At 44.2% G+C, this 21,176-nt stretch overlaps 2 protein-coding genes across 4 annotated transcripts in view; both read left to right on the top strand.

The window, feature by feature from the left end:
• PLEKHG1 (pleckstrin homology and RhoGEF domain containing G1) overlaps nucleotides 1-4,046 on the top strand; it is a 136,045-nt gene extending 131,999 nt beyond the window's left edge. For both annotated transcript variants that reach the window (XM_075748417.1, XM_075748416.1), the window contains one exon: nucleotides 815-4,046. In XM_075748417.1, coding sequence (XP_075604532.1) covers nucleotides 815-1,914 — 1,100 coding nt within the window. In that variant the 3' untranslated portion in view covers nucleotides 1,915-4,046. The remainder of the gene's footprint in view (nucleotides 1-814) is intronic.
• Nucleotides 4,047-4,270: 224 nt separating this feature from the next.
• Nucleotides 4,271-21,176, top strand: part of MTHFD1L (methylenetetrahydrofolate dehydrogenase (NADP+ dependent) 1 like) — a 158,315-nt gene continuing 141,409 nt past the window's right edge. Inside the window, exons 1-7 of one of the 2 annotated variants that reach the window (XM_075748402.1) lie at nucleotides 4,271-4,463; nucleotides 5,577-5,661; nucleotides 9,318-9,368; nucleotides 9,446-9,499; nucleotides 12,072-12,196; nucleotides 13,345-13,445; nucleotides 14,329-14,453. In XM_075748402.1, coding sequence (XP_075604517.1) covers nucleotides 4,339-4,463; nucleotides 5,577-5,661; nucleotides 9,318-9,368; nucleotides 9,446-9,499; nucleotides 12,072-12,196; nucleotides 13,345-13,445; nucleotides 14,329-14,453 — 666 coding nt within the window. In that variant the 5' untranslated portion in view covers nucleotides 4,271-4,338. Of the gene's footprint in view, nucleotides 4,464-4,664; nucleotides 4,694-5,576; nucleotides 5,662-9,317; nucleotides 9,369-9,445; nucleotides 9,500-12,071; nucleotides 12,197-13,344; nucleotides 13,446-14,328; nucleotides 14,454-21,176 lie in introns of those variants that run through there. The other variant, XM_075748403.1, reaches the window with a different exon arrangement.

The raw sequence follows: 21,176 nt of genomic DNA, 5'->3' as shown, positions 1-21,176 counted from the left end.
TTCTGTGACTGCTTGTAACATAAATAGTCCTTTATAACGCAATAAATTCTTGTTGTGTTTTGATAAAATTAGGAATAAATAGTGCGGTAGTGTCAGAAAAGACCCATTCAGCTTAGGCTGGAAATAGGACTTATGCTTGAAGTACTATTGGCCTCTTTACAGAAAAGCAATTATTTCCTTTAATAGTGTGTTCTTCAGAGTCTGACTAAAAGGGTGTATTTTCAGGTATGTTCACCTTCTAACAAGTCATGTAGGTTTGCTCAGGTACCATCCACATCACCCTTACGAGCATAAGGAATGGGGTCAGATAAGAAAGAGCTGATCTTCTTGCTCTTTCTAATGAATGTGTAAAGCTGTGGACATGCAACAGCTTTGGAACTATTTTTGTCCACAGTTAATTGAAACAAATTGGAGACATGGAGCCAGTGGGCTCCATGCGCTGGTGTCATTCTTGCCTTCTTGTGATATTTATAAATAAGTCCCTAAATATCTTATTTACCAGGCCATTTTCAGAATGTTCTTTTCCATTTTAACATGAAACAAGCAGCATATTATTTGAACCGCGTGCCACATTGCATCTTACATGACTGTTCACTGTTACAAGACATTTTATGCTTCCCTTTTTCAATGCAATGCAATGCCTGGCTCTTCCAGCCTCCATTGTTTCATGTTGCTTTGTTGAGGCTGAAGATACTGACACAGCTGAAAACTTTTCACTTGGCCAATACAAAGTGTTTGGGGACTTTTCAATTTTTATGCAACTTGTTTGAATGGATTGCTTGCCTCTGCTAAGTTAATTCTCTCTCCTTCCTAGGTGCCAGAATAGCTGAATATTCCCAGCTTTATGACCAAATCGTCTTTAGAGAAAGTTCGCCTAAGGTCCAAAAGGAAGCCTGGGCCACCCCTCAGGAGCCATCAGCCGGGTGGTATTCCATACCCCTGGCTGCATCTCCTCCCTGTTCCCAGGCTGCCAGTGAATGCTCAAGAGCAGAAGATTGGCTTTTGCATTCTACCTACAGTAACGGTGAGCTGGCCGACTTCTCTCCGTGGCCTGAATCCCAAGACCCAAAGCCCAAGAGCTCATATACAGAAGCTGGTACAAAAAGCAATTCAAGGCAGTTGCCATCAGCTGGCTCGGTGCCTTCCCTTCAGATTTCTAACCGTTTGCATGTTCCGGTGCAGAGGTGGAGTGCCATTATAAGCCAACCAAACAAAGAAAATTTACACCAAGATCACATCTACAACTCCCTTGGGAGAAGAGTAAGCAATGTAAAACCACAGGTGTACAGCAGGTCACAGTCATCTTCCTCAATTGTGGTCAACAGGGCTGGAGAAGCAATCGTGTATCCTAATGAAACAGACAAGAAAAAGCTCCATTCGAATAGGAGCTTCCGGTTCAACAGCCATCAAACACCAGGTATTGCTTTGGGATGTACGGGGCCTGATACGAGAAAGCAGATCCCTGAAAACTGTTCAGATATGATCCTGCAGGATTCCCAAAAGGTCCTGAGAGTGAACAGGCCCTCCCCTCTGACGGCGCAGATGGCCACTCAGAACTATTTTTCTAATTTCAAAGACACTGAAGAAGAAGGGGATGATGATGACTATGTTGAAATAAAGTCTGAAGATGAGGGATCTGACTTGGAGACCTCTCAGAACCAAACAAGGAACTCGGATCCTAAACTGCATACAGCAGACGCTGCTCCTTCTGAAACGCTCTGCGGCAAAACTGTCACTTGTACTCCTGCAAAGTCCACCAGCAGCAAACATGCGCTTACCCCGTATCTGACTGCGTATAGTGATTCGGATAAACTGAATGACTACCTGTGGAGAGTACCGTCTCCTAATCAGCAGAATATTGTCCAGTCTTTAAGGGAAAAGTTTCAGTGTCTCAGTTCAAGTAGCTTTGCTTGATGCTTTCAGTAATTTCTAGCTGTACTGCCTTATTGTGACAGAGTATATACTAAGACAATCAGTACTGGCATCATGTATTTCTGCAATATTACACAATCGGGCATTGTATCACAGTAATACTGTAAATAGATGTGAAATGTATCGCTTTTAAAATGATTTAGTAAGCCTGGAAGTGAAAAAGGCCACATGTGCACCGTGTCTGGGGTCTCACTCCCTAGTGCAGGTGGACTTCTCATCTCCTCTTCAACCTTTGCATCTCTTCCCTTGTCAGTTGTGATACCCTTTGATTCTTACCATTGAACCAGGTGTGATGCTGTTTGATTCTTAAACCATTTTATCATGTGGAAAACTTGGGATTTGGACTTGCAAGTTGGTGACTAGTGGTCTGCATCCAAAATACCCACCTAATTACTCTGGTTACATATGGGATTCAGCATTTAGCTGAGCAGCTACTCCTGTGACTGCAGATTTCTGAGCAGGGTTCTAGTAACTACACCAACGTGCTACCTGTGCAATTGCATATACTTTTTCCATGTTACTTTTTGACAGATTCCAAGGATGTGGGACCAATGCAAACACTACATTACTTTGGAATAGGCTTCTTATGTTTTGAACAAAATCTAGTCCTAGTGCTTGTGAGGGATTCCAGACTGATACCTCTGCGTCTGAAGCCTTTTCTGCTATCTGTAACTGCATAGCAGGCAGAGGACGGGCAGTGGCAGCTTTTTATGCGAACCTGTGGATGTGACGCGGTCCTTACCTGGAGGATGTTTTGGGCAGTAGAAGGGGAGCTCTGCTGCTTGTGAAGATGGCTAGACCAGGTTTGGTACCTCCGGTCATGGCGGTGTTCGTGACAGGCAGGCAAAATTTGAGTATCTCATAGCTCAGAGCCGAGCGGTTGAAAACCACTGTGTGTAAACTTGTGAGATAGCTGTCTTTTCTACATGGTGGCCTGCAATGTACTCATCTGAGTCCTAAAGTCAGTGACCCCGAGAGAGAATGGGGCTTGCCCAGGTGCTTGGGTGGAATATGGATCATGCGGCACGTTTGGCCCATAGGGTGTTTTGGCAATACTGCCAGTTGAGCGGCAAGCTACCTTCCCCAGGGAATGCATCTCCCGTTGTAGGACATGATCCTTCTTGGTAGAGAGGTGTAAAATACGTATTTTTTAAAAACCAGCCCGGCCTGAATTGAATCCAATTTGTGTACATTAAAAGTAGCTTAAGAAATGAGAATACATTCCATTCTTTGGCAAATAGTGTATAGAATAAATGCTGCCATTCACAAGAACAGGCTTTCCAATAGGATTCGCATTTATTCCCCTTCATCAATCTTTGTTGCACAGCTTTGGATTCTGTTACTTGAAAACATTGTATCTAAAGGAAAGCCTAAATATGTCTACACTGATCGTCTTGTGTGACCGTTGTTCTTTTTTGGTGCTGAAATTCTTCAGATTAAATGGATAAAGCCAGTACCGAGTTAAGCATATCACTAAATAAAGGAGTTTAATTGAAGTACTATTTTTACTAATCACGTATCATTCCCCTCAGCTACAGAGCACTGTGCTTCCAGAACAGCCGACTATTTACTCCATTGGTTACCATGAGGAAAACCTGAAGTTATCGGTGTACAGATAATTACTTGTAGACTAAGATTTAAGGACTTGAATTTGTTAGAACGGATTAAATTATTTACCACACGTATCTTGCATTGGCTAGGAATTGTTATTTTGGGGGCCGGTTGGTGACGGTACTTACTAACTCGTACCGCAAGGGATACTTGTTACAGTCAGCGCATCCGCTGTCATAGGACCCGCCTCTATCTAGTAAAATCCGATCGAGAAATAATGTTGTACATATTTAAGACGCCGAAGTGTAGCAGAGCCCGTATTTATTTAATATAGCTTGTAAAGTATTGTAAATATGAATAGAAGAAGTTAAATCTGTGCTTTACCCGCGCACGTCTAGATTTGTTTAAACGGCTAGGGGAATGTTGTTTAACTCCTGTCTCATACAATCAGTGGAGTTGGGAGGGGGGGGGAAATAAACAGAAAAAAGGGACTTCTACTAGCGTGTAACTTCTCCCAGGGACCATTTCATACTATTTTTAATAAACGTTGAGTATGTGCAAAAGCTTTGGGCTCCGTTTATTGGGGTCGCGGGGTGGGGAAGGGAGGATGTTTGAGTTTACGAGCGGGGGGAGAGGAAGGGAGATAATGATTCTCTGCCGGTCGGAGATGATGCTTGGGGGTGATTGGGATTTGTTTTCTTGCAGGCAAGCGGAAGCGAAAAGCACTGAGCGCCGGGACCGGGGCGGGAAGCGGGGCGAAGGGGAGGGCGGTGCTCTACCGAGCACCGCCCTCCCCTTCGCCCCGCTTCCCGCCCCGGTCCCGGCGCCGCTGCAGCCTCGGACCTCGCTAGAGGGATGAGGACCGCGGCGCTACGGCGCTGCCTGGTTCCGATCCTCCCCGCCGTTCTACCGCCGAGCCGCGGGTTGTACGGACGGCAATCGCGGGGCGGCGGTGACGGCACGGCGGCGGCGGCGGCGCGGTAAGAGGCGCACGTGGGGAGGCGGCGGCTGATGCAACCCGGGTGTGTGGGGGGGGTGTTGGTAAAGGGGATTTTTGGGGGAGGATTATGGGGGGGGGGGGGAGTAGGAGGCGGGTTCGTGTTAAAATGCGTGTCCTCCGTGTCCCCCCCCCCGGGGTTTGTGCCGTGGGGGTTTGTGTTACGGCATTTTGAGGGTGAGGAGAGCGGGCGTTAACGTGGCGGTGGTTCAGGTGAGGCTGCGCGTGGACTTGTGCCTGGAAAACGTGTCGTGTGTGTCTGCCCCCCCCCCCCCCCCCCCCATTCCTTTAACCGCAGCTGGGACGGTTTGTCCGCTGCGGCATTGACCTGAATTGGGCACTGGCTTCTGCAGGGAGGAGGGTGCGAGATAGCAAAAAAAAAAAAAAAAAAAAAAAATATGCTCCGGGCTGTGTTTTCCCCAGGTAGTTGTGCCTGCTGTGGGGGACACGGGCATCTTTCAGGGGGTCTCCTGCTTCCCTTGCTGGGTAAGTATCATGTGCAGAAGGTAACAGAGGAGAGCCAGCAGCCACTGGAAAATTTTTCCAGTGGTTTTGCCACCGGTTTTTCCAAGAGGCAGCGTGGCAGACAGAGCTCCTCTGTCTCCCTGCTGCCCGCAGCTTTGAATGGCATCCACGAAAGTGCAGGTTTGCTGCTGTTAGGGCTGGTGATGCCTGCGTTGAGCTGTAGCGGCCCCAGGTGTAAAGGCCTCTGCTTCTGTCACTGCCTGGGCCTCTGGTAGGGAAACCTCGCCTGAGCCAAGGGCTCGGGGTGGTGGATCCCCGCTGCGCTTCCCGAGGTGGGGCTTGACAAGCCACCTCATGAAATAGCATAGGCTATTTCAAACTGTAAAGTTTTGGGCATGTCAGAGCGATGATGCGCCTAGCTGTAAAACAAAGGTTTTTCGGTCTGTTAAGGTTTTCTGTACCTGCCTGCTGAACACCAGGCTCCACAGTTTGCATCCATCTGTAATTTCGGTGATCAAAAGCATACGTGCCTAAGCATTTATTCCATATTGCTGACTAACATAGGTTTCTGCTGACTGATGTTAGGAAGGTTTACTTTGCTAAAGGTTTACTTGTTGTTATTGTGTTGCAGCAAAATCACCGAGAATGCAAAGAAATCTTTGGCCTCTCTTAAGAGAGAAAACCCTCGGCTTGAGCCAACGCTTGCCATTATTCAGGTAAAGTATGTCTGTACGCTTGTGGGCTGTGAGGGATCCCGATCGGTACCGTTGCTTGTCTGAAACTTCAGAAGCACGTGATGCAGAAGGTAACTTTTTTTCAAGCAAAGCGATGGGAGGAAGTGGTTCCACCATCCTGTAGATTGTCCTTCTTTAGGCCTGAAATATAGCCACAGCAAACTTCAGGCTATAGGATAGATTTGCAAAGGAAGGGAATGATTTTATCCCTTTCTCCTTTTGCTAACATAGTCTTCCCCATTGTAAGTACAGATTGCTTTTTCTCACAGGTTGCCTGAGTTGATTGATATAATTGAGTTAAAGTCAAAGCAGTTGTTCTCAGCCTTTATTTAGCTTGAAGCTTTTGTTGCGGTCCTGAAATAACATTGCCAGGGTTAAGGAAAGACCCTGCTGCTTCCTGCCAGCCTTGTCCTTTGGGCAGCTGTAGCTTATGACTGCCTTACTGCTGGCCTAAGGAAAGGAAAACCACACTGAAAAGTCCCAGTCAGCTCAGAAGGGCCCGTGTGAAATAAACGGTCTGTGTAAAATGTCAGTATCCTTTAGAAGTAGCAGCACTTTCTAAGGTGAAGCAATCTCATAGTAAATGAGAGCTGTTGTATTACTAACACCGCGAAGAGCTTTACTTTCCATCCCACTGGCACTACCATCTTTGAGATAGGCAATAGAACTCATAGACGCAAAGCTGAGAGATGTTCCTCTTTAGGTGCCTTAAGGTTTCAAGGCTGAGAAACTAGGGATGTTTGTCATTCAGAGTGGGACCCAGAGCCGCGCAAGCAAAAATGGTTTTGTCCTGTTTCCTAGGATGGTGGTGTTGGTTTTGAGTGGGTGCACACTGAGTTTCTGACCCAGTAGGTTTTAATTTTAAAACTGAACTATAAATATTTCTAAGTCCTAATAGTGAATCTAAGAGATGCAGCATCAACTTTATTTCAGTAGGTCTCCTAGCGAGGCTGACTGAACAAGCTCTCCCATCTCTTACCCTCCCTGGGGAATTGCAGTTAACATTTTCAAATAGTCCCCTAAGGTTTTAAGTTTAAGGACTGCTAGAAAAGCAGCGACCCGTCTTCTCAATGACCTGTTGTTTCTCACTTTTGTCTTGTCTCCATGCGTTTGCACCGTGCGCTGGACTGGGGCAACGATCCACCCTGGGCTGGAGGGGTCTGGGGAGGCTTCCTTTCAGCCACAGTAGTCCCTGAGGCTGGTTTTCTGCATGGCCACAGGAGCGTTTTACACTGGCACGAGGGAAGGGATATTGATAGGATGGGAGAGAGCACTGTGGGAGGAGGGGGAGGTTTCTGCTCTCTTATAATATCAATTGAGATGCATCTACATCAGCGTTTTGATCATGGTTGTGTTTTAAATGAATGTCCCTCTTGTCTCCATTTACCCCACTTGGTTTGCACCGTGAGGTGGCTGTAGGAACATGTGGCCTAGATCCTTCTGGATGAAATTCACCCAAACTATGTTTTCCAGCTGTCAGTCACCCTAGCTCTAGCCTGGTTGTAAGGACTGAAGCAGAACTAATTTTAAGCGTATGTTTGTTGGTACAAAGAAGACTTGTTTTAGTCTACAAATGTTCTTGTGCTGCACTCCCTTACTGGGTAACGTGGGCAGAGCCTTAAAATTCATGCTGCTCTCCACGTGCTGCGTTGCACCCAGAGGAGCAGAGGGAGGGCAGTGAAATGATCTCCTTTGCCAGTTGCTCGTGCGTAATAGCAGTCGGTGTAGCGTGGCACCACCTCTGCAGCAGTACTGGGAATGAGGAGTTGCAGGCTGAGCCTGCTCTGGAATAGTTTTAGACGCGTTCTTTTCCTCTCAAGCCATCTGGACCTGAACTGATACCAAGGTTGATACCTGCATTGCTTATTAACCATGTTGAACCTCAGTTGGAGCTGTGCAACAACAAAAACTGATTGGTGGCTGCTGCTTTTGTTGAAGCTGAAAACTAATATATAGGATCCTGCTTAGCAGTGGAGCTGTTGCCCTGCAAAGCTCAGCGACGCACTGCCGGCTCCCCCGCACCCCCGTCCTGCCCCTGCGCTCTGCCAGCCCGCGTCCTGAGCTCTGGCCTCACCTGTGCCGCTCCGCGGGCTGCGATGGGAAGCGGTTCAGGGCAGGGACTTCATGCGCCCGCACGAGGTGAGTGTTCACCAACCAGTGCTGCAGGAGCGGGGATGCTACAGGGGACAGTGTGGTACCGCCGGTGGCTCCATCCCACCTACATCTCTCGAGCAGCCTGATGGTTATGCGTCAGTGTGGGGATACAGTTCCGCCTTTACTGGCATAGGGGAGCAGCTGCTGAGCTGTCCTTAGTCCCGTCTCTTCTTCCTTTGCCACAGTGTGAGCTCCACACGTGTTCTCGATGCAGCAGCCTCTGTGCTGCCCCTCGCCCCCAGCTGCCAGATTTGGGGAGTGGGAGACTGGTAGCGCAGTGCCAGGGATGCAGCACTGGGCAGAGGGAGGGAGCCAGGGGATGGAGGGCAAGCCCTCATCTCCTCTTGGGAGCTGCCTCTCTCCGTGGACCCTGTCCTTTTAAATGCTCTTCTTTTCATTGTCAGCAGTCTTGAACCATTTGTGATTAACAGGTTGGTAAATCGTTACGGGCTTGAACCAAAATCGTTTTGGGTGATGCAACTCACAGTCAAAGCCAGCGCTGGCAACTAAGCGTGAAGTGAGCAGCTCAACTCTGATGGGAACTCACTGGCACTGAGTCTTGTGGAAAAAGCAATGTGGAATATGTTAACGAAATTGTAACAAACTCTATTAAAATTATTTATTTTGGTCCAGTTGTCTGGGTTGGAAGACAGGTTTTATATATAATCACGTAGCTGTGAGAAGTGTTTTATTCATTTTGTTATGAAGCCACTAACATTTTTGAGGGTGTAACCCTCACTGATCTTTTGGTAGGAGGTTTCTAGTTCTGGATATTGTGTTCTCAGTTTTATTGTTGCAATATATGAAAATATTTGAAGAGCCTCCTAAGATTCAAGAGTAACCTGAAGAGTAAATTTTAATTGTAATTATTATGATTCAATATCGTAATATATGCAATGCATATAGGTGTAGAGACGTCAGGGAGGAGGCTTCCTGGGTGAGATGGTCTCCCAGGTAAATCTGCCCAGGAGATGCTTCTGTCCTAGCGTAGATGCCTGCTGGCACTTGGAAGGAACCGGTAACTTCTCTTGCTTCTGTATTGACAGAACCCACTGTAATATATGGTGATGATGATTCGCCTCATTTTTGGTGGTAAGGCAAACCAGTGTTGTCAGGGTATGCTGCAGGAGATGCTAATATTGCTGTTGCCTATTTCACCCTTGTTACATGGCTGGATGGCAACGGTATCTTCGAATACAGACTGGTACCTTTCTTAAATGGTAAACTTGTGTTAAAGAAATGGCCAATCTTGTCTGTAAAAGCCAGGCTAATACCAACACATGCTTAAACTAATAAAGCCAAAATAAATTTACTGGCTGGCCTTCTGCTTCTTTCTTAGAATTGCTAGGCTTTTTATTTGTTTCAATACTAGTAAACACAAACATCCTCACTACATTTCGTGTGCAGACCTGTGCATTACTGCACTCGCATTTTTAAATGTAAATTTTTTATTTTAAAACTTAGTTTCTGTTTTGTTCCCCCAGGCACATAATGATCATTTGATTCAAGAAATAAACCAGAAGTTTGCCGAAGAGGTAAGCTTTAGCCAATACATTTGTTACTAATCATGAGCTACTTGCCTTTGGTAATTGTAAGTATTTTCTTTTGGCAGGTTGGTCTACGTGTTATTCACATCTGTCTCCCTGAAGGCAGCAGCAAGGATGAGGTAACTGCAGTACCTGAAGGACTCTTCCTTTTCCATTTTTGTCATAAACTTACATTTATTGCTGACATTGGTTATTACTCTGAGTAACCTCTATTAACTGAAATTAGGGTTGGGACTGCCTTAGTTCAACTAGCAAGTATTATCTCCCTGTTGGCAAGCATGGGGAAGAAAGGGAATTAATGGGCTTGTCTGCTGTCCCCAGGCAAGCTGAGGCAGAATCAGCAGAGTAACATTTTGGTTTTGTGTCTGGTATTTAACTGCAGCGTCCCTTCATACCAGCACAGGTATCCTATCTCCCACAGTTGCTTTTGTGCCTGTACTTGATTCTTGCCCAACTTATACAGGGAAATTAAAGATTAATTTATTTAGAGGGAGAGGGGGTTGAATTTATATTTGCCTGTTTATTGATCTTGTAATGCTTAAAGTATGTATTAAAAATATCATCCACCCCAAATCACTAGGGGTCTGAATTCTTACCTTGTTGAAGGCATTAGGTTGGAGGCACAGCACTAGTATCAAGTATCTTTTAAGTATAGCAAACCATATTAATATACACGGTCCTGAGCCGTCTGAAATTAAAACCAGCAAAGCAATGTGCAGTAAAAGATGCCGCTGTCCCCAGCTAGCCTCCTTGCGCTTGGCGAGTTTGATAAACCTGCAGGTTCGTGGGTTTCACTTACTGTGAAGAACGTCAGGAGTCCAGTTTTGTGGCTGAGGAATAGTCAGCTACCCATTTAAGAAAGATGGGTTTTTGAAATTAAGACAAAATACACTTTGCTGTTGGTAAATGTGTTATCTGCTGAGTAACACAGTAGGAAATAGGCAAAATGTAGTGAGTATGCAGCAGTAGTTGCTGTTACTTTGAAGCAGTGTCTTAGGAAGTGGCCGGGCTGTTCTATGTAAAGAGAAAAGCAAGGTATCTTTTTTTATTTGAAGAAAGTTACTTTCAATAAAGTTCAAAATGGTTTGCATACTCTCCTGCTTACTCTCTGCGACAAAGGTCTTTTTCATCTGTTAAAATCCACATGCTAGCCTTGCATTCCCTGGTTTGGGAAGCTGAGAACAATTTCCCCACCGTGCGCTTTTTGTTCTGCCATAACTGCCTGTGTACAGAAAAGGCAAGTCAATACAAGATTGCTTTACCCTGCATGAGCTGTCAGTATTTTAAATGCTGTGAGGCTAGAAAGCTGAATTCAAGTCCAATGCAATAAAAATGGAAAACTGAATTATTTTCCCAGGAAGCAGGAATATAGTTTGAAGTTCATTAGATTCAGGGTATTTATGAACTTTAATTGCTGTGTAGGCCCCCAACATTTTGTAGCACCTCAGGATTTTTTATAGCAAAATGTGAATGTTTTCGTATTCTGGTGTATACCCTCACCCTTACGCTCTGTTAGAATGTATACAGCCCTATTGCTGTCAGATGGCAAATGTGCCATCTGACACATATGCCTGTTCCTGTCTCAGAAGTCAGCAAACTAAAGGGGCATTTCTGTACCACTGACATGCTTGTCTAATCTCTCTTAAGAAGAAAGTAGCACATTCTCTTGCTTCAGAGTCGCAGTCAGTCTAACGCCTACCAAATTCCCCTAGCTTAATCTTGATTGTATATCAAGTATGTGGGCAATAAGAGTTCACAATTATATTGAATAGTTTACAGGAAAAGCATTTTAGGAAGGCATGGTATTAGCTAAGGAAAAAAAAAAACCTAACTTATTTTCTGTTGGATATTAATCCAATTAAATTATACAGCTTTGTGGTGGTTGCGTGCTGATTTTATTTATATAATGGAAAGGCGTGCTCACGTGGCATTTCTCACATGAGAAAACTTCAGCATGTTTTATTCCATTGTATGTTCCACGGTCACAGCAGAATAGCATATATCACTATGGATCAGTGTTGCACTTTAGTGATGAAGCAATCAAGGGTAGGTACTACAGTCTCGGATGTCAAATAGGACCAATTCCAAAACATTTGAACTCACATCTGGTTCAGTACTTCAAATTCATAAACTTTTGTGCAGTGCTTTTTCAAAATGACAATTCTTCACAAGATGACTGTCAGCTCTTAGGATCAGGGTGTTTTGAAAAGGAAAATTGGTAACGATATATGCTGGTTTAATAAAATTAATTTTTTCCTGTGTAATTGTTTTTTCCAGTGTTACAGGTTTTTGTCCATGTTCTGTGTTGGGACACGAACTGGTCCTATTTTGAACTATGTTTTAAGCAAGGCTTCTTATTTCTAAAGGCATTTTCTGAAGCCATTAGAGTGAAGAGCTTTTGCTGAGATTTGGAACGATGACAGACAAAATGCTTTTGGCAGTGTAATGTCACGTAATGTGTTGGCTTTGCAAAATGTTTATAATAGAGACAGGGTGGCTTAATTTGGTAAACCGTGGAAATATGAAACAAGGAAAGCGGGTTAATGCTTTTTCATTTGGAAGTTGCGCTAATATGTGAGGGAAGGAAAGGTGGCCATAAGGTAGTTTTAAAATATAGGTTTTATCCCCTTCTAATTAGATTCTTCTTTTGTCTGTTGTTCAGATATTTAATGCTTTTTATTAACTTCCTAGATCGTCGATGAAATCTTGAGACTTAATGAGGATCCTAATGTGCAGGGTCTTGCCCTTGACCTTCCAGAAAGCTTATATAGCAGTAAGGTATTAAACGCTGTGAAACCAGAGAAGGATGTGGATGGGTAAGTGGAGCACTGAGAAATATTAGCAGATGCAAGGCTGGTGGCTCTGTAAAAACAATTTTCCCCTGTGCTTTTCATTAATGGATTGCTCAGTCAATGTGTCTGGCTGTGCTATTGAGCAGGGATAAAAGGTGCTGCTGAATCAATGAGAAGTCTTTAGCTGAAGTCATTTTTATCATTATCTTTTTAATCTTTATATGCTGTATATTCAGGACATAGTCTTTTCAAAGAAATCAAAAACAAAAATCTGATTTACTGATGATACTTAAGGCATTTCAGTACTTCAGTAATACAAATGGTAGTCACGAAGTACTGAACAGAAACCCCAAAATTTTCACAAGAAGGATTGATGGAAGAGTAGCAGAGAAGGTTTTAACTTCCTTACAGCACACTCTCGCAGTGGGAGAGTAGGCTATAATAATAGTCTGGACCCATTAGCGCAACTTTCCAGTCAGTCTTGAGTTGCGCTGCTCTCTGGGAGACCACTGACATAATTTACCATTTTCTGCTCTTGCAGCCTTCCTGCTCTCAAATGCGGACTGGGCCCCTCTTTTTTTTTTTCTCTTCTTTTTTCACCTCTCTCCTTTTTTTTTTTTTTTTTTTGGTGTCAGGAAAAGAATCTGAAAATCTTGCACGTTAGTTACCTTTCCATTATCTGGAGTACTGGAGATTGACAGAGAATGGAAAATTCAGAGCATCCTTGTGTGAGAGAGAAAGCAGTGCAGTGCAGAAACACCCGAGTTCCTGCAGCGAGCCAGCCTGAGCCCAGAAGGATGCGCTGCCTCCGGCTCAGCTTGGCTCTGGCAGCGCTGCTCTGGTTCCACTGCACCCACTCGGGTGTTTTGGCCCCACGTGCCGTGGGTAGCCCACTGCGATGAGCGAAGAGCTCCCTGCATGTCGTGGGCTCGTGTTACTTGTTTAAACTCGCAGATCCCTTTCCTGGCCTCTCTTGAGGCTCAGTGTTTGTCTAACTGGGATGTGGGATGACACAAATTAGCCACAGACCATGACTATCAAAGGATTTACTTTTATATGAGACGTGTTTGCTCTTGGGATTAGCTGTTAGCCATGTTACAGGGTTTACTGAGGATTATGTTACACAAACTCTTTTTTTTTTTTTTTTGAATTGCCATATTTTTCCACTGCAGATTATCTGATGCAAACCTGGGACGCTTGGTACGTGGCGATGCCTATGACTGTCTAGTTCCTCCTACAGCGTGTGCTGTGATGGAGCTTCTTGAAGATTTAGGTGAGACCTTCTATGATAATTATTACGTTAACTCTAGCCTAACTAATTTTCTCAGTTTTAGTCCTGACTGAGAGACAAATATAATCTCACCTTGTTGTGTTTTCTGGTTCGTGTTGTTTTCCCACCCGACACATATTTGACTCCTGCTAATGAGGAACCTCAGTGAGATCTGAGTGTAATATTTGCAGAAATGGGTCTCAGTCCTACAGATTTTGGAGATTAGGCAAGGATTACCTGCGATCAGCAGAATTAGTCTCACTGAAGCCACCCGGGGCATCTGAGTCTTCAAAACCAAAAATACAAATATCACCTAGGGATTTCACTTGACAGTTTTGATTAGCGTGAACAGTTGGAGAAGTCCAGGTCTGCCTATAAGTAACTGCTGAGCAAATCTTTTGGTTTGGGTTGTATTGTGCAAATGCTGAATTGAAATGGCAGATTTAAACAAGTGGCTTTACAGTGTGTAAAGACGCTGTTAGTTTAAGGCAGCAGTTCAGAAGTAGTCTCTCTTATAGTCATTTGTAGTTGTTGAGACAAGGGTTTCTGTAACAGAACTGTAAACAGGAGGTGAAATGTACTTAGTAACAAATAATGAATGAAAGGATTTGTGCAAATAAAATACCAGAAAACCAGAAGAGCAGTATTTGCTGAAAACCTGTGGTTTGTCTTACTGCACGGGCTCCGTAAGAGTTGCCCATAACGCCCCTGTGTTGCTCTCGGGTCGTGAGCCACTTTGCTGGCTCTTCTGGAGGGCTTTGCTAGGGGATGGCCTGTTAAAGGCAGGGGAGTTCACGTAGATGCTCCAGCTCTGCGGCCCGTCGGAGCCTGGTGCTACTGCCTTTGCAGCCGGGGGTGGCTGAATTACTTACCTTATGTCGCGCAGGTGGGAAGACGGTGCTGCTGGTGGGAGCCGGCGGGGCGACGGGCGCCGCCTTGCAGTGCATGCTGCAGAGGGAGGGAGCGGCGACCCTGAGCTGCCGGTGGAAAGCCCCTCAGCTGCAGACCAAGGTGAGCGCTCTTCTGTCTGCCCGGTTCCCCGGGGGTCGTCCTGCATCCCTGCTGTCCGGGTGTCCCTGTCAGCCGCCCGTGGGGCACCACTCCTCCTCGCTGCCGTTCCTGGGAGGGAGGGAGGCTCATCGGCTCAGTCAGGGGCGGCACTGGAGGTCGCTGGTAGCCAGCGTGGGTTAGGATCTTTTCGCTTCAACCTCCTGCTTGCTCAGAAATGGTGCTCAGGCAAATGGGGGCCTCTACCAGGATATTATGTATGTAGCAACAGCTGCTATAACTTCATTATTTTGCACTTGTAGCTCTGAGAGAGAAAATTCAATAGGTGCAGTTTAAAACAAATGTGTTAGGTCTCCCTTTTCCTTTCCCTCAGTGAGAGAGAGATACATGCTTTCTTCCTGTCCTGTGACATAGTCATCTGTATGAAATTTCATTGAATTTGTGTCTTAAAGGTTTGCACGTGCTGCCTCTTTTGGGACAAGGAGGATCACAATCTTTATCTTTGAAGAGAGCTGTAAAAGGATGCAGAGAAATTCAGGAGCCTTAATTCGAAGGATTTACTTTACAAGGCCTTCCTTGTTGCTTTTTGCAGAGCTTTTGGGAACATTTTAGAAGTGGGTACAGCTTCCAGTCAAACTTCCCAGTTTGTTCTTTAATCCCAAATTTCACAGAATAATACAACGGGGAGTGTGTTGTCCTTCGTGACTCTGCAGACGGGTTCCCAATTCCCAGCCAGGAATTAGCCGCGGGAGACGCGCGGTGCTCCGGCCGCCCTTCCCGGGTGGCTGTGGGGGTGAGGTGCAGGGGACAGCTCTTGCGTTGTATTTGGTGGCACATGCCACAAGGTGGCAGCCAATGCAAAATGATGGCGTCAAACCTCGGGGTTGTGAAGGCAAGGACAGGAGGGGGAAATAAGTTTCAGCAGCAGTGATAGAAAGTTTTCTGGCAAACCTGTGTTTTCACAGCTGTGGATGTTTTTGTCAGGCTTGTCTCAGCTCTGTGCTTTAAGTGACTGACAGCATTTAGGAGACATATGCCTCTCTTGGAGATGGGAGCAGTGTGAACTTCATACTAGCCATGTCTCATTTTTTATTTCCCATTGCTTGGGCTTGTGCTGGAGGACTGCTTTGGGCTGGATGGGGCGGGCGATGGGGTGGCCGGAGGTATTTCCACTGGTTTGCAGCAAAAGACCTGGACCAGGCCAGTGCAGTGCTGTCTGTATGCTGGAGAGAGATCTGTTTCCTTCCATCCAGATGCTTTCCCATAATCATGCTTTGCTTTTTGGCATTTCCCATAGCTTACCTCTCGCAGCAGGTCACTGATGGGAAATAGAATAGGAGGCGGTTTGAGGCTTTGCTCATCAGTCTTCCCAAGTTCATTTTAGCTTTGGGCAGTAAGGGAGTTTTGGCTTTGCCTGGAGGACTAATCAGCAGAGCTTGGGGGAAAACTACCTTCCTCTTCCTCATCTGTAAGCCTGGAGCAGTGTGTCACCAGTAACCCTCCGAGTGCTGCTGAACCTGGCTGGATGTGACTCCGTTACAGTTAACTCGAGTTCCTAAATAAAAAAGGGAAAACTGTCCTGTTTCACATTCCCAGAAGCCAGAGACTTAGAAACCGAGCACAGATTTCCTGCTGGACAACGAGGCACTGCTGTCTTGTGGCAACCTGTTTTTGAAGTACAACGTTGTTAGATAACGTGATTACAGCTGATGATACAAATTTATTTTCTCTTGCTCATTTGAAACACTGATTGAGTGAAAAACAGTTTAAAGGCTTACAGGCTTCTTCTGTTGAGTTTTTTTAATTTGAATTTCAAGTAAGAAAATATCAAGGTTTTTCCAAGACTTGGAAGAATTAATTCCCTTTTTTTTTTTACTGCACAATACACTAACTTTAGACTTCGCTGTACACTTTTTCTCCTTCCTCTACAGTAACAGTCCATGTGTTGTTGTTTGGAAGTATAAACTATGGTAGCATAAATAACTTCACTTGGGAGGAATGTGACCTTTTCATTGGGATGCATTTTTTTTGTAATATATAGCATGAAAGGAAAATTGATCTTAGGGGTAGATGTACCTTATTTGTCTTAATCCATTGGCTGGGCCCGTTTGCACTGAAGCACTAATCCCAAACCTAATGATGTCATGTCCTTCTTAAGTAGGTACTGCATTACCTTTTACTAGCTCTGCTGATTTGTTCTTCTTTTTAAAGGGTGGCATAACAACAAGTGTTTTCTTTAGAAATTTTGTCAGTTTAAATGAGACACACAATACTAAGGTTGTAGGGGTTTTCTGGATCAGGTTTTGTATTGCTATGGACTTGTTATTGCTTCTTATGCACTTTTGCAGAAATATTTTTTAAATGATCGAGAGGAAGGTATATTTTCATCCACCTTAGGAAAAGTCTAACAATGTAGAGGTAGCTCTGCTGACAAACAGCATAATACCATCTACCATCTGATGTAGTGTGTTCCTTTAAAGCAAGTCTTTTCTGTCCTATGGCAGGAAAATGGAATAAAATAAAGAATAATACATTTTCATTTCCTTGCTTTGACCTGCATGAATAATGGACACACTTTGCATGTTCTTTTCCCTCCCTACTTCATATTTTGTTCTGGTGAACAGATCATTAATGTTTATTTTTGTCCCATTTTGTGTTTGCTTGACTTTAGCTATTAAAAATAATCATCATGACACAGCTGAGCCATGTCCTTCAACACTCTTGAGCTTCCTGGGTTTTCAAATCACAAATGAAAGCAAGCAGTATATTTCAGAAAGTTCTGGCACAGTTGTGCATGGTTGCCATGAAGAAACACTGTTCTTTTTGCATTGACATGTTGGATGTAAAGTCAATAATGAGTTAAGATACAAAGACTCGAGCATTTTGGTGGAAATAGGTAAGATGTTATCATTCAGTTAAGCTTTGTGTAGAGTGCCTGAATGACCTAATGACATATTTTCAGGAATGTCTCGCTTGGTGGTCCTGTTTTTAAATGACAACCAGAAGTCAATTCAAATTGAAAAATGCAGATTATTTTCTTGCCAAAACATGGATAATACTTAGTACCTGTCAGGAATTTCAATTCAGTCATCTAAATTCAGTCATGATTTCAACACAATCTTACATGTAGTCTGCAAGTGAATCACATTATGCTGGTTTGAAAAGAGCTGCTATCATATAATTGTGTTGTGAAAGAACTGGAAATTGGTCTGTCTAGGTATAATTAGGAATGAAAAGCTTGTTTGTAAAAGCCTGGTTGAAAAGTAGGAGCGCGGTTCAGCTGGAGTGCATGAATGGGAGGTTCTTTTTCAGATTTGATAAGAATCTCTTTTGGCTACAGTCTGTTTATCCTTAGGGCCAACACTTAACCTTCAGACTATTAGACCTCTCATTTGCTGCCCTGTTTTTGCTGTCTTAAGAAGACCAAGTCTCTTGGTGCTGGTAGAAAAATAAATTTCATATTGTTGGATACAAATAAGCACAAAAGGACGTGAGAACAGGTATACAGGTCCCATGGGAGGAGAGGAGAGGGAGGCTGCAGGAGAGTTTCTAATGATGGTGCTGTAGACAAAGTATTTCTGTTTCAATGTTTTATGTGCATCGTATCTGTTCCTCGCAATTTGAAATTTGTCTCCCTCCCCGTGAGCTAGAGGAATGGTTGCTAAAGCACGCATCATAGCGGTAGGCTTGAGCCCGTAGTAGAGATGTGGACCTAATTTTCACGTGCACGGCATAGGGCAGGTGCATTTGGGCCGATGTGGTAGGGGAAGGGCTGCCAGTGTCTGGACAAGAAGGTGGTAGCAGGGAGCTGGTGGCTGTGCCTGCTGCAGCTCATCGCTGAGGACCACGGCCGGCGAGGAGGGATCGGAGCAGACCATGCTTAGTTGTCCCAGTGGGTTGCCAATGATTTACAAACTGTAGCTTCAGCTTCCCGAGGTAGAGATGGAGCTGGGAGAAACCGCATCAGGAGAATGCGCCTTCGTGGAAAAAGTATCTGAAACTAGTCAGTGACAGGATAAATTTTCAATGTGTCAGAAAGTACTTAGATTTGCTGTTGTTGAAGTGGAACCTGATCTGTAAACTCATGTGGAAAATGAGGTTTTACATAGTGAGAGTTGTGAAAAAACTTTGAGCCAGGTTCCTATTCCTCATCCCAGCGCTTAAATTTTAGCTGGTCTAACTTCAGACCCAGGAAACTGAGGGCTTTTACGTTTCATGTATTAATTTCAAATATTTTTTTATTTTACTTTGTATTTAAAAATGGCTTTTGTAGCAGTCAGTTTTAACTATGGGGAAATTAAATTTTTAGGCAGGTTTCATGGCAAAACGGGCTTTCAGTTATCTGGAGTATGTAGTTACTTTGTACCCTTATCATTAAATACTTTTCTGGAAAGTCTGTGTTGTTGTTTTAACATTTGGTGTTCTGTCTTGGGAATGGGTGGTGCTTCTTAATCTGCTTCTACTTAAATCTTGGTGGAGAGAGTCATATTTTGTTATGAGGTAAGGTTTCAGATTATTTATTGGCACAGCTCTTCCCAACTGAAAAAATATATACCGGTGAGAAGGCAGGGTACTACTGGAGTATTAGCTTACTTTGTCTTCAGCCTGTTGCCTAGTGCATTAGGGCTGCTTTGGCATGATGCTTGTCGTTCCTTCCTCTTCCTCTAGCCTGCCTGGTGGGACGCAGCCTGGCTGTCCAGGGAGGAGCAGCTCGGGCAGTCGGTCGCCCTGCAGCTGCACATTCTCCCTCGTAGGTATCTCCTCGGCCTCCTGGCTACGGCTGCCTGGAGCATCTGGTTCCTGGCAAATGCGTCCTCTGTCCAGGGACTGTGCGGTGCGTTTGCTAGGGAGGTCGGATGTGATGATTTCATAGGTATTTTCCAGCTCTAATGTCTGAGAGTTGTTTCTGATGCAAGAGGTAAGCCTGCACATGCCTCCCAAGGCTTGCTGCTTTGCTTTAGTGATTTACAGGCGGTCAAAAAAGTAGGTTATGGCAAGAGAGGAAAAAAAGCAGGGGAGGAGTGAGCCTGACTTCTTGGGAATGAAACCAAAATACCCTGATGGAGATCACATAAATCTCTTCCAAGGCCCCCCCAGAATTCCATAAACAACTATTTTGCTTTTAGTGGACTCACTCTCCCAGTCAAACAAGTTTCTGGATATAATTTTTTAAAACACAGGGGAAAAAGATTCTATAAAGTGTTTGTGATATTTACTTTATTGACTCTCCAGGAACTCTTTTGATAGTTGCATATAAAATTCTTGCTTGTAGCAAGAGAGTTACAATTGTATCTCTGCCTTTTTTTCTTTACATTTACTTTCTTTGTGAAATAAAGAACAGGAAATCATGATGGGGAAGGCTCTGAGATCAGTGTGTCTTCAATCCATAGGATGACTGTTCGCTGCCATGTGATACAACTTTTTTCATGGAGGAAGTGAGACAGGGCAATGAGATGAAAGGTCCAGCTGGTTTTCCAATACATTTTATGGGTATGTGCGATGTTACCCATCCAAACTAGTGTTAACATTGGCGTCAAAAATGATTGTGTTCAGCTGTTAAGAACATTTTTGAACATGATGATTGGTAGTCATAGAGATGAATATTTGGTCAAGTCAATTGTTTTCTGGCATTATAGTTACATTGGATTGATTCTGTCATAAGTATGTTGGCTGAACATTGTCAAAATTATTACTTGTTGCATACAGCTCTCTCCTGGTTCATAGTTTCATGATGCTAAGCGCTGTGCAAAGCTCTTACTCTTTGTCCCAGAGGCTTTGCATGGGAAGACATACATGACTTTCAGTATATGAATTATAAATGCTAGAATACAAATAATTTTTTTCTCATTAAAAAAAAAAAGGCTGCATTGATGTGACTGAGAATAATCACTGTTTTTCTCTGAGTCAATGATGTTGACTGTTACGGCAGAGACTTTCCCCTTTTGCAGGGGCAAGTGTGTCTTCAGCATAGTATTCTTGGTACGCAAGTCATTGCAGCATCTTTTTCTCCAAATTTGCTTGCAGATTCTTCAGTATGATTTGACCTGATGCTGGTCAAGCAGTATGACTTATATGGCCTTCTAGGAGTGGCATGTAAGTTGATATTTGCACCAGACAGGAGTGTAAGCAATTTGGATAAGGCTGAATGACTGTTGAGGCTGTACGTTTGGAGGCAATCATAGGAGGGTTGCAGGACTTCTGCTGAAGCCTGAATCAGCTCATTGCATTAGTCATTTGTCAAGCAAGTAAATCTTCTCCCACACTCTTGGCTTTGTTTCCACATGCGGATCTCTAAGGAGGGTTAGGCCATCCTTGTGTCCTCTGTGGAGAAGATGGAGTTTTTTTAGCTTTCTGCCTTTTCCACCACAGTTATGCTCTTCTCCCCTCCTGGATGCTCAGCTGTGCCAAAAACCTGCTATCCTGACAGGATTTGTAGCTGTTCTTTCTTGGCAGGAGTGTTGGGCAGGGTTGCGTCAGAGCACTTATGGCCAAAAAAGAAGCTGGAACGCTTGTCAGTCGCAAATCAATTCATAGAGAGGCTTGCTGAGTTTGTGACACTTGGCATTAATTTACATTTTAAAAAATATTTCCAAAATCATTGTATCTCTGAAATAACTTTTATGTTCAGGCTTGAGGCAGTGCTGTGCCTGTATTTTGTTTTTTAGTGGATTTTTATACGTCTGCCTCTGGTGCTGTCCCTTCTCTCGTGGTGATTCCAATAATTGG

This window comes from Balearica regulorum, chromosome 3 (assembly GCF_011004875.1).
Source record: "Balearica regulorum gibbericeps isolate bBalReg1 chromosome 3, bBalReg1.pri, whole genome shotgun sequence".
In the NCBI taxonomy this organism is placed as follows: Eukaryota; Metazoa; Chordata; class Aves; order Gruiformes; family Gruidae; genus Balearica; species Balearica regulorum.
Note: the sequence above shows the minus strand (reverse complement) of the source record. Positions and strands in the feature narration are given on the sequence as shown.